This window comes from Calypte anna, chromosome 9, assembly GCF_003957555.1.
Source record: "Calypte anna isolate BGI_N300 chromosome 9, bCalAnn1_v1.p, whole genome shotgun sequence".
Classification (NCBI taxonomy): domain Eukaryota; kingdom Metazoa; phylum Chordata; class Aves; order Apodiformes; family Trochilidae; genus Calypte; species Calypte anna.
This window is the reverse complement of record NC_044255.1, coordinates 6,781,784-6,794,611: the sequence shown is the minus strand read 5'-3', so window position 1 is coordinate 6,794,611 and position 12,828 is coordinate 6,781,784. Positions and strand designations below refer to the sequence as shown.

The 12,828-nt window shown below is 38.9% G+C and overlaps 1 protein-coding gene across 1 annotated transcript in view; it reads left to right on the top strand.

The window, feature by feature from the left end:
* Positions 1-12,828, top strand: part of CLSTN2 (calsyntenin 2) — a 292,419-nt gene that overhangs the window by 269,516 nt on the left and 10,075 nt on the right. The window contains exon 11 of the mRNA XM_030456311.1: positions 9,882-10,048. Within this exon, the coding sequence (XP_030312171.1) occupies positions 9,882-10,048 (167 nt within the window). The remainder of the gene's footprint in view (positions 1-9,881; positions 10,049-12,828) is intronic.

Below are 12,828 nucleotides of genomic sequence, written 5' to 3'. Positions count from 1 at the left end.
TTACTAAACCGTTTTATAGTTCTGAGTCCACAGTATCCATTTGTCAATCTCAACTCAGACAACTAAATGAACCAGAAGAAATAACATTCCTTTTTCTTACCTCACCAGTTCTTATTTGCTCACATCAAAAAGTAAATCTACAAGTGGGACAGCTTAAGAACTGGTGGGGAGCAGGAAGAGTGTATTTAGAGGACAGAGCAAAACATCAAGAACAAAAATAATTTTAATTTACTCTGCTAACAGGAAATCTACTACTCATCTGAAGGACTGACCTGTGCATATATGATAATTTTCAGTTCTGGTTTCAAATGTGGCAATTTTTCTGTTATTTCCCTAGAAATCTGAGAATCCTCCTGCTTATGAGACAAATGACTCTTTCAGCCCTAGTCTTTTCATCACTTACACTGGTTCTTACCCTTAGTCACATGCCCAGAGTCTTGGGCACAGAAAGAGAATTCTTTTCATTGAGACTAATCTTTTTCTATTATTAATATTTCAGTACCAGAGTAACTCTCTTCTGATTTTTACAGCCTTGCTTCTAGCAGTCATTAGGAAAAGTTAGGCTTGTTTTTATTTCAGCCTTCAGCCATTCAAGTGAAATATAAAAGCAGTTCAAGTTCAGTGCTGTTCTCCTGAATCTAACATGAAAACAAACTAAATATGCAATCTCTCAGGAGAGATTACCCTGTGATGTGCTGACTGTGCCATTTTCATCAAACCATTTGTTTTGTTTTCTTTTTTTGTTTTTTTTTTTTTGACTTAAGTATTCCAGTTGTAATGTCCAAATGTCTTTACCCTTGCCTTAGCAGTGTCTGATTTGTTTGCTCCTGATTTTATGCACTTTTTCTTTAAATTGTGTGAGCTGAGTGCTAGCACTCTCATAAGAAGGAGACAAAAATAGCCTTTCCCTAAAGAGCAGGATCTTGTCTAGGGGACAAGAAGGTATTGGAGGCAGCAGAAGGTCGGGCTCAGTGTGTGGATGGGAGCCTAGAAACAAGCAGAGAGTGAAACAGGCTGAAAGAGCAAAGAGCCAGGCTTTAAAGATGATAGAAGAGAACCTTCCTAGGGCCCACTAGGCACTGGGTAAAGTTTACTGCAACCCAGAAAGTAATTTGATTACCTGTAGCCAAGCCTGGGGATAGTTTCCACCTTGAGTGACACATTGGGCATGAGAAAAGTTGTATAAAAAAACCTTTTACGTCTTGTTCTGGCATTATTAGTATGAATTTTCTTGATTTAAAATTAGCTGTCCTGGACATTATTGTAATGTCATCTTCCTTTTTTAATTTAAAAATCTTGGTTCTTTCTTCAGGGAGCTCATTAAAGGGAAGATCTAGGCAGAGCTACCTCACTGATTTAGCGTACAATCACAATGGTTAGCAGAAAGTTATTGTTTTTTTTAAAATTTATTTTATACAGTTCATGTTTAATACTGCTATACTTTATGGAGGGTATCTTATTTGAGGTTGGCAGTTAAAGCATTACCTTTAGCCTGGCTGAACTGTTTGTGTTGATCATTACATGTGACTGAAGAGCAGTGACATCAAGGAACAGAAACTTCTTAACTTGTTGCAGCCTGCCTCCAACAAAATGCCAGTTTTCATGCATGGTAAATCCTAATTTCTTATCTGTGATTTCAGTGTCTCTAGGCCTGGAGAAGGGGCATACTGGCTACAAAACTGAGCAAACTAGACTCTTAGTGAACTAATTGAGGGTGTAAAGGAACAGTTTGGAGTGCTAGTACAGCCCTTCCTGAAATGAGGCTTTCATGTACCCAGGTAAAGTTTGCCAGCTTTCTCTGCAGATATTAGGGTTAAGGCAATAACTTTATTTCATCTTCTTTAAGAGGCCTTTTTGTTCACATCACTCATCTCCTAGATGACTGTTAGGGGTGTGATTCTGTCATTTTGATGTAGGTGGGGTTGTTTAGGTTGAAAATGCTCTTCTGACTCTAATGGTAAAAGAAATTTTGAGGCAAACTTACCCTTTCTCAACGGTAGCTAAAGGAAAAAAATTACTTCCATGTATGTATGCTGCCCAGAACAGAAAGACCAAAGAGAACATGTGGGAAGTGTAACCCTGGCAGTGTCTCTGAGCCCCTACCTCCCTTAATGGATGTTAGAAGCAGACATGGTCCATCAGGGTAGGAAAATGCTCCTGAAAGCTGAACTTTGACTCTCATTTCTACTCTGTTCTTCTCTAGCAGTAATAAACTCTAACTTTGCCATTTCAACTCAGGATTCTAGAGAGCTTTCCAAGCAATAAAGAGGGAACATAGTTCTGCAGCAAGTAAGTAGAATTACCCATGGTCTCTGAGGAGAATAGAATTACTCTCTGTCACCTCTTGGGGTAGATGATTACTCCTCAGGTCACTTTAAAAAAATCTGCATCACAGCAAGGATAGAATCAGACTTCCTGATAGACCACAAAATAGTTCGTAGTCTCCCTTTTAGGTATTGTAATCCTGCCTTATTCTTCTAGGCAATATATACAAATTAAGGTTAGCTTACCCTGAAGCTGCACTTTCTGAGACCTTACTCTTTTAATATCTCCTCTGGGTCTGTTATTTTTGATTCGGTTTATCTGAGGACATAGCAAATGGACCCTTTTACAGAATGAGAAATTTCTTCCATTAAATTAAGGTTATAGTTTCCCACTCTGATCCCATTATTGCTAAATATTCTGTGGCAAAGGCAGCCAGAAGAGAGCAAGTTATATGATTTGGTAGTCTAATCATCTTTTGTATCACAGGCTGCAAACAGACTTTTTCCACTTTTCTCTGGAAAGATAAAGACTTGTGTTCATCATCTTCCCCTCAAAAAAATGGTTTGTAGTAGTAGTTACAGAAGAGGAATGATTTGTTAGTTTACCATGACTTTAAGTCATTATTTCTATTAGTGTCACCCATTCTAGTGTGCTGGAGCATCACAGGGTAGTTACACTGGTCACATTGTGCAGGCAAAGGTGTTCAGGGGAAGCCTGTCAAAAGGCAAACTTTGTTATTGTGAAGATAGCAGAAGGCTATTGTAAGTCCTGTTTTCCAAGTAATTTCTGTTTTCTATTCTATTTTTCTTTTGTATTGTCATTTTCTTCTTTCCTTAACCTCAGCTGGAGGCTAATATTAGTAAAGAGTCCTTCTGTGGAATGACCTTATGTGTCAACACTCTGCTGACAGATCAGTGGCAAAATTGCAGTCAGAGAATGGACTAACTATTCAAGGCAAGAAGAATGAGTTAAAGAGAGTTAGATGCTGGAGAGGGATCAGATGTGGGCAGTGTAGCAGCAGCCTGTATCACTCAACCTTGGACTTTCCCCAGAAATTAAGATATCCAACAGATAAAGGCAATAGTCTACAATCACCAGGGGATTGCACCTGGGGCTCTGACATAGCTTGCATCAACCTGAGGCCTCAGTGAAGTGAACAAGCAAATGAATTCAAAACTACTTAGGTATAGTTCAGCAGAATGGGATGCTGAATATCTGTATACTGATGGTTCTGTTAGTACAGCAGAATTGTATTGCCCTTCTCACCAACAAGATGAAGTGAATTGCAATGGACTTAACAGATCTTTGCTTGTTGAACTTCATTTAGTTTTGGAAAGTGTTTTCTTGGGGAGCTGAATTTACATTAAAATCTGTCAGTCATTCAGCATAGATATTATGCTTATTTTTATTTAATTTTTGCACAGGGGACTATGTACCAGCACAAGAATGTTATTAGTACAATAAGAATATGGGTATGGTGACAATATTAACATCAGTTGGACTAGGATCTACTCTAAGATATATAAGATTGTAACATTTTTCCATGATTGTAATTTCCCACAGTTCCCCAAGAAATAACAAAATGTGTTGGCTTAGTTGTGAGTGATTTCAGAGTGCTTTTCTTATCTTGAGAATTTTTTTTAAAATAGCATTTTATACCATGGTTTTGATCTATGGATTTATTGCACAAATAAATAGATTAGGTCATGCATGTACTTTTCTCTGTACTTAATTCTCTGTCTTATTTCAAATGATGCTTTAAAGCCTGAAGCTGTCTGAGGCCATTAGTTTATGGAACCTACCAGGAGCAAGGGCAGACGTAAATAGTGCCATGTTTGAAGTGTAATTTTCTGAGTAATTTCTGTCTGAATGATGTACAAAAGGCACTAAAACTTTTGTGCTGAGGAGCTTTAGGAGTGTGAAAGTCTAGTTGCTAACTGGGACTACTCCTGAAAGCTGTGTTGGGTTTTATCCTGTTTAACAGCCAATCTACTTGTCAGGCAATAAAACCCAGCCCCTTAAGCTGCCATCGTAAAAAGATAGGAGAAATTTTGAGGCTAGGACCTGAGGACTTCAGAGCCATAATATCTTGCAGCTGCTTCCAGATTCACTTCAGTTTTTGTGTTGAGACCCTGAACAATCAATCCTTTCTTAATTATCTGGTTCAGCATAACCAGAGTCTATAATGTCTTAAAAGAATCACATTGCAGTTGGAAATTCTCTTGATTCATCATTTCTAGTGAAAATCTCATTGTGCTTAGATTGCCCTGATAATAACTTGCTTATTAGGGCAGGGCAAAAGGCCTAAAAGATGATCTGAGAGCTCAATGAAGTAATTTGTTTTGACAAAAAAAGCATAAATGTTCTTTGGAGATTGTGAGTTAATACAAACAGCACTTTATATCTCTGAAGTCAAAGCAATACAACTGTAAAATTCAGTGGTAATGAAATTTCACCATACTTGATACCAAGAGAAATTAAAAAAAAAAGACTTCTGACTTTTGCTGTGAATAGCACAGGAGGGAATTAACACTCAAGTAATCAGAGGGCTATCAAGTTCTTGCAGGAAGAGAACACCCTGGCCCTAGTGTAGAAGTGCCTCTGCATAACCCTAGCCCTAGGCTGTAAGTGATATTAAGGGACATAATAGACCCTGCTAATTCTGCCTATCTAGATAATGACAGTAGCAGCATGCAGATTGTTTTTGCATCTCATTCTGAGCCTTGTACCTATTTTGTGTTTCAGCTGCCTTGTTCTCCAAATCATACATATCTGCTGTAATGGTTTTATCTGGTGTGAAGTCTGGCAGGGCAGGACAGGACCCTTCTTATCTGTATGTTTTGGTGTCAGTGTGTGTGCCCTTCTTGTTCATCTAACAGCATTCACACTTAGCAGAAAAGGAAAGAAACTCAGAAAGACTTCATCAGGGTGACTCTGGGTGAAATTCTGGTGGGAGGGACCCCTCTGCCTCTAGTACTGGAGCTACCCTATTTGCTCTACAATGATGAAGTTCCAGGTAGAAGGATCAGAACCAGCATAGGAGAAGAATATCAGTTCAGAAAATAGTTATTATCTTTGCAAATTAAGAATGTGACACACACTTCTTTGACAATGACTAATGAGTGACCAGCATTATAGTGAATATTATGTATTTCAGTAGTTCCTCTGGATGCTTCCCAGAGTCTGTTGACACCATCTTCCCATTAAAAGAATTGAATTAATGCCAAAAGTTTAACATCCATCTTCCTGTATCTACCAGACTCTGGAGATGTGTGTGCTGAGTCAGCTGGAAAGACATGGTTAACAATGGTTTTGTCATAAAGGTCTGAATAACACTGTTGCTTCACAACTGTGATGGTGACCACAATATTGACGTGTAAGGAAGGGAGAAGCTTCAAAAAATTGAAGCCATGCAAGGGATCTGTAAGAAGTGATGACTGTAATAAGTGATGTTCTATAGTGTTGTTTCACTCTTTGTTACAGACATCAACTTAACTCCCTGACTGACAGTAGGGAAGATTCCCTTTTCATTTGTTGGTCAGATCATTCAGTTAAGTGTTCACTACTAGCTTTCCCCCAACAATTAATGCTCATGGCATAGTAATCCATAGCAATCAATAAACAGAGAGCTGAGTGAAACACACCATGTAACATAGCTGAGAAGGAGGTTTTCTTATTCTCTCATGTTCTGATTCTATAATATCATTGTGGAGGTAAGCTGTACCTGAGCTCTCAAAAAGGCCAGAAAGGTCCTGACAGCAAAAAACCCCATGAAACTTACTGAGGCAATCTAGGCTAACTGGATGACCTGACCTATGGATTGAACTGCTGTGTAACAGAACACTATTTTCCACTGCACCATGACATTGGGAAGTAGAAAAAAAATTAGTACATTTGGTTTACCTTAAAATTATCTTCTCTGTAGCTCCACCTTGCTCTCTGAATGGTTGCTCCAGAAGCTTGGGTAATCTAGTTAAGTCTTCATTAAAATATTGTTGCTTAGGCTCAGAACCAAGTTCAAAGTGTTTTAAAGCATTAAGAGCTGTTGTAAGCATCTTTATGCCTTTTCCTCAGTTGTTTCTTAGCATGTGGTAACTGCAGTGACAAGTGAAACTGAGGTGATGGATTTGAGGATTTCTCCTGGCCAGGGTAGTCAGTGGCTCTGAACTGCTGTCTGTGGAACTGCAGAGGCATGAAATGTATTGTGCTCAGGTTCAAAGGATTCTGATTTGAAAGGATTGGTATTTCAGAGAATTAGGATAATATTCTGTAAAAATGTTACTATCAGCATTAGCAACAATTCTGCCCTGTGTGTTAACATGCTACAGAATTTTCATTTTCAGGCTGAATTATAGTTATAGGTACTTCATCTTGGGAGCCAAGAATTTTAGTGACTAGGACCTGAAGCCTGGCCATCCTGGGCTAAATTTGCACCTACTCATAAGCTGAGGTCATGTACTTGAAGAACATTTGATTGCAGAAACAAGAGGAAAAACAGCATTCAAATATACCAGTAGAGTAGACCCAAGCATGAATAAAATACTGGGACAAATAAGAGTAAAATAGCAAATTGCAGAGGATTTTCTAATTTTTCTGGCAATTTTTTCTTCTTAGATTTTTTTGCAATTTAAAAACTGTATTTCCAGTAATCCCTTTTATCAAAGCTAGAATACAGGAATGTAGAAGTTTCAGTTTAGGCAATTCCTTTGGTTTTAGCAAGAGCTTTGCTGTTTGCTTCTTGATTTTATTGCACTGGATTTTATCCATTTGCAATCTAATAATTATTTGCAATTGCAAGTTACATCAGCAAGGTAACAGATCCCACTGAGCTGAGAAGACTCTGAAATGCTGTGGTAGAAAAATATCGAATTGTCAACATGCTGCAATTACAAGCAGCTGTGGTAAGAGTTACATATAATGACTTGCATTCACCTTTGAGGGTTAAAATTGGCAGATATATAATTTTGTCTTTAACTCTGGTAAAAGGTGCTTATGGAAGGCTTATTTAGCAATCTATTTTTTCAAATAAAGTGTGACATAGTATTCTCTCTAAGTGCTCATTTTTTCATGTGGAAAAAGCTAGTATTCACACTGCCCTGGATTAACAGGCATGTCCTGTTAATGTTAAACACATATAATGTTAAGAAGAGCACTAAATTATAGTTAGTACTTCAGATAATAGCAGGAGTTCCAGGAAAAGCAATAGGGATGATCATAGTGTAGAGTATGAGGTAGAAGATGTAAAGAAGAGGCCTTGTTTAGCCTGCCAACAGGAAAAGGAAGGTATGACCAGATTTTGACAGCTCACATTTCTTGGAGGTGCAAACTTCAAGCTCTAAGGATCAGTGGTCATTGGAGTGAATTTCTTGGGGAGCCTCTATCTGCAGAAGAGTTCAAACCAGCTCAGGCACTTCTCAGGAATGGATTAGGTACAGCTGGCAGACTTCAAATGCTCCAGGATTTGTGTTGGAACTTACTGTCTTCAGAACTCTGTTAGAGATGTGAGAATTTGAAACTTCAAAGAACAAATGCTGTTATCTTCTTGTTCTCTAATTTCTTACCCGATTTTCTCTTTTTCTCCTTTTTAGGGAGAGGTTTTTTTTTCACTTGGGTTGACCTTTTTCTGTCCAGATACATTGCTGCTGTATTAGTGGCAACTGTACTTTTGAAGACAATGTAAACAGACAAATATCACAGAACTGTCAGAGTTGGAAGGGACCTCCAAAGATCGACTAGTCCAAATCTCCCACTAAAGCAGGATCACCTAGAGCATATATAACAACATTTTTGCTGAAAAGTCAGTGTCCCTATAATGCCCTATCTATTTACCAAATAACTGTCTTGCTAAGGATCAGAAAGGCTGGAGTAATCTTGGGCTTTAGCTGTTACAGAAATGAAAGTTTCTGTGAAACCTCAAAAAGTACCACTCAGAGTAAGTTTTCTGTATAATGGGCAGATGAAGGAAAGAGGAGAGAAGAATAATCTCTCCTTAAGGATTTTTCTTTGGAGAGGCAGCTTATTCTATAATGTTAACAAAAAAGAAAAAAACTACTATGTGTACCTCTCTGAGGAAACAGCCTGCTTAGACACTTTCTTTTCTCTCCACACACCAGTGTCTATTTTCTTGGCCATATAAAATAACTCAGGTCTCCTTCATAGTGCTCCTACTGCACTAGAAATCTTTTCAGTCTTTTTCAATCTTTTTGGTAGCAACATCAGCCTAAAAAAAAATTTCCACTTCATCCCTTTCCTGGCCCAAAACCACTTAAAGCTAAAGTTCAAGCTGGAGAAAATTGCCTGGCAGAAGTAGTTGTTTGACACTAAAGCTACAAACACTGCAGAGATGAGTTACCTACCATTTAAAACAGCTTACCAACTGCTAGTCCAATGAGTCTGCATGGTTTCACTGGTGTGGGACTCTCAGGCTCAAGGTAGGCAGGAACTCACAAGCAGGCAAACCTTTCTTGGGGTACAGCGCTCCGAAGTCCAAGAGGTGTTCTCACCAAGTGCACAGTCAGGGCTCCCATGTTGCTGCCTTCAGACTTGGCTGGCTTCATTTTGTGCTTTTGCTCCAGACTCAGCTACCCCCCTCCTCCCTTGGCTGCTCCAGAGTCGTGTGTTTGGAAGCTCACCTTTTATTGGCAAACCCTAATTGGGCAGGGGCGGAGGCTTAACACAGGTGGGCTTAACACGAGCTCAGGGCTCATGCCTCCCACCTGTAATTAGCACCTAAATGCCTCAAATATGGGGCTGTGTACGCATGCTCAGGCTATTCCTCTACACATCTTGCTTCATTCACATGCAGTGATATTGCTAACACTTGCAGGAAAGACAAGCTCTAAAAATTCTCCTAGAAGAGGAAGAGTAAATCACTAAATATCCCAAGAGTAATTTAGATATAATGATCACTGGTACAGGCAGTGCATGATCACATTTTATTGACAGCACCTAAAGATCAGCCTTGCTTTAAAGCTGCCTGGAGTGAGAGTGAGGAGAGTGTAGCTAGAGGCCAAATACGACATGTGGTGATTGAGACCTGAGCTGTGAATTTACACCCCATCCTTAGAGACATCCAATTATAGAATATGTGTGGCAGTTTGCTTACCCAGAGCCATAACTCTTAGCACATCTAAGGACATGGGGTAGTATTTTTTTTGGAGGAGAAAGACAAAGGCTGTCTAATTGATCTTGTAGAATAGAACAGAAAGCTGGCAAAACCAGTTTCTGTATAAAGAAATGTTGGACCTTAAAACTTTTTTTTTTAATTCTTATTTGATCCGTTCAGTAGTCTCATCAATTTTTTTGAGTGCTGTGCTGCCTTGGACACAGGTTTTGGAAGACATGTTTCATCTCAGAGGATGTTAACACAGCTCTATAAACACCTGAATGCAATATTGCAATAACACAAGAATCTTAAAGACAGGCTGCTATTAGGTACCACCTAACAACCCACAAAGCAATTTCAGCAGTTTCTCTTATCACTGTAAATGGGATCTCAAATATATGTGGCTAAGATGGGTGTAAATTCTTTATATGTGTTAAAACATAAAGGGAATTATTAGATGTGTGGTTTGTGTATTGGTATCAATAATCATTTTAGATTCTCTTTCTTGCAGGAGGTGAAGTCACCAAGCCCAGATTTGCTCAGTATTTCCATGGCAGCCTGGCCAGTCTCACTATCCGGCCAGGCAAAATTGAGAGTCAGAAAGTGATTTCCTGTCTGCAGGCCTGCAAGGAGGGTCTGGATATTAATTCTCTCGAGAGTCTTGGCCAAGGAATAAAGGTAAGGAATGAACTGACATCATCTCTGATAAAAATTTAGACCTGATTTATGAAGTGGAGAGCCCAAGGTAGAGTACACACAGTACAAATGTACTCCCAGAAGCAATGTAATTTCCCATAAAGTCATGCAAAGAAAAAGCAGAACAGTAGAAGAGCTGTGACACTGCAAAGAAAAATGCTTCCATTATTGGAAAGCTAGATGCTCAGCAAGTAAGGCACTGCTGGTATTTTAGTCTATAAGAATTGCCAGGTCATACTGTCATGCTTATTTTGGTAGTTTTACAGAAATAGACATGATTCCAAAGAATTATTGAATTTTGATCTCATATAGCTCTAAAGCAATGGAAAATGTAAGTGGAATATATTTCATCTAGAGGCAACTCCAAAAGAAGTCCCAATGCACTAGTACTGGAAATGTGTTCCAAGAGGAAAGCAATTTTATGGGACATGAAAATTGGACAATAAAAAAACTTAAAGTCAATAAATTAAAATCTTACATTTGCATGCAAATCATTATCCAGCTTCATTGTGCACATGACTGTTGTTACTGATACTGTAACCTTCCTCTTAAGACTGGAGAACAACAGACTGGAGAACAACAGACAGAAATCGTTTCCATTAATATAGTGGCCAGATTGCTTTGCATTCATTAACACAAACTCTGTTCTTTTGGATGCATAGGTAGGAAACTTCTATAATACTTACATGATATGTGCTCTCAATTTCCCCTTACTGATACCATTATATGAGAGGTGTTCTTCTGCCTAGTGTGGAAGCACATTGCTTAGCTAGCACACAAATCAAAATACAAATCTCCTCAGGAGCTGAGTGTCAGGTTTAGACTGGTAAGATACTTTGGCTGCAGATTGTGAATCCCGTGAAAACTGCACAGGTTGTGTTTTAGTGTCTTGGTTTTCAGTGGGGAGGAGGATGGTGCTGAAACACTTGATCTCAAGCTCGCAGTGGAAGTGCCACATACTACATTTTACTAGTTAAACCTTTTCATTGTACAAGATAAGGAAACTGAAATGTCTCTCTAGGTGGTAAGTTGCCATGGTGTAGTATAAGTGATATGTAAAAGTTTTCTAGCTTTTATATATGAGAAAACACAAAGAATTTTTTTTTTCTTCATCTTACCAAGCAATTTCACATTGCTGCTTCTCCTGGAAGAATGACACACTTATGAGTAAAAGTTATTTTTAAAAGGCAATACCTACAAAGAGCAGGTAAGGCTTTTTGGAACACAAGAGTATATGCCTATCAATTAGTTCTTTGCTGGGATTTTACATTAATTAAAGCAGGGTACACTTGGTCCATTGTGCTTAAAAGTATAGTAATTCCTCCACTATCGTCACACTCTGAAACTTGACAATATTTGAGTAATTTTGTTTCATGGGCTTGGAAAAATCCCTGTTATACCACCCACTGCTGCTCCAACATGGGTGATTGTCTTCCTTATTGTACTGGAGGTGCCAAAGGGAAAACAAAGATGCAGGATTGTTTTCTGCCTCTTCTTTCTTTCACTAAACTTCAAAACATTTTTTTTTCCAAAATATTGATAAGGCATAGTGATTTTTTTAAAGTTAATGTTTTCATTTTTACTTCCTCAGTAAGCTTAACAGTCAGTGCAGCAGCAGGAGGCAAAAGTGAAGGCAGCAGTCAGATTGTGGGAGGGTTGCTCATCAGGGCTGACAGAAAGCAGCTCAGATGAAAGCACAACAGTTGCTACCTGACCTTGAACAGAAGATCAATAAAGAGAAAGGGTTTCTAGTGTCAAAACCAAACATACCTGATCTCAGACAGGCAGGTGTGACAGTGCACAGATGATAGGCTGTGTGGCTATTTACACAGCTATTTACACAGCTCTTAGCAGATTCAATGTTGGCAAACTGATGTTGGAAGGTATTGCTGGTAGGCACTTTGGGCTCACAAAGCTTCACCCTTTAGCCACATAAGAAAGAGCAATGCATCTGTAACACAGTTCCCGACACAGGAGTGTTGGCCTTTTTTTTGTCTGCAGCCTAATTTTCAGATATCTGTAATAACTCTCAGAAACACTATCTAAACTGTCACTATTTTTAGCCTTTTTTAATGAGAGGGACAAAAATGGCTCAGACTAGGGCTTTCTCCAGTCCCTTTGGCAGCACTCCAGCTGTTCTGACAGCTGAGCTATTAACTATCTCCTTTTGCTAATTTTATTCTCTATTGCTGCTAGCTTACAGGAAGGAAAATGATGTGTATGCAGGCTGTGACTCATGTTGGTCCTCCTCTGTGTTCAAAGGTACCCTTCAGTGTGTCACAACCTTCCTGCACAACTTTAAACCCAGTCCTCTTGTGTTCTGATCGACAGAACCCCAAGCTTCATTCTGCACTTCACACTCTGTTTGCTCTTTTGCATTTTAACCTTTTTCATCATAAGGAAGTGTAGACAGCCATTGCCTGTAAATAATAGAGCATGTTCATGCAATCAATATCCAACTTAGAGAAGATACCACGTGTGAGAGAAGGGTGTATTTCTTTGTACATTGTGCTGACAGCAGCTGGGTACAAAATCAAGAGGGTTAGTCTGGTTTTCTGTGCAATGCAGATGAACTGCTGAACCAATTAGTACGAAAAAAAAAGGAATCAGGATGAATTATAAAGAAGATAAAATCTCTTATTTGCTATGTGATTATAGTAGCAGAATTTCTTGATCAGGGAGACTGTTTTGTCTTCAGTGGAAGGATCAGGGCTACAAGAACAGCCATTGACTTTGCAACCGTTGTTGGCTCAAATGAGCAG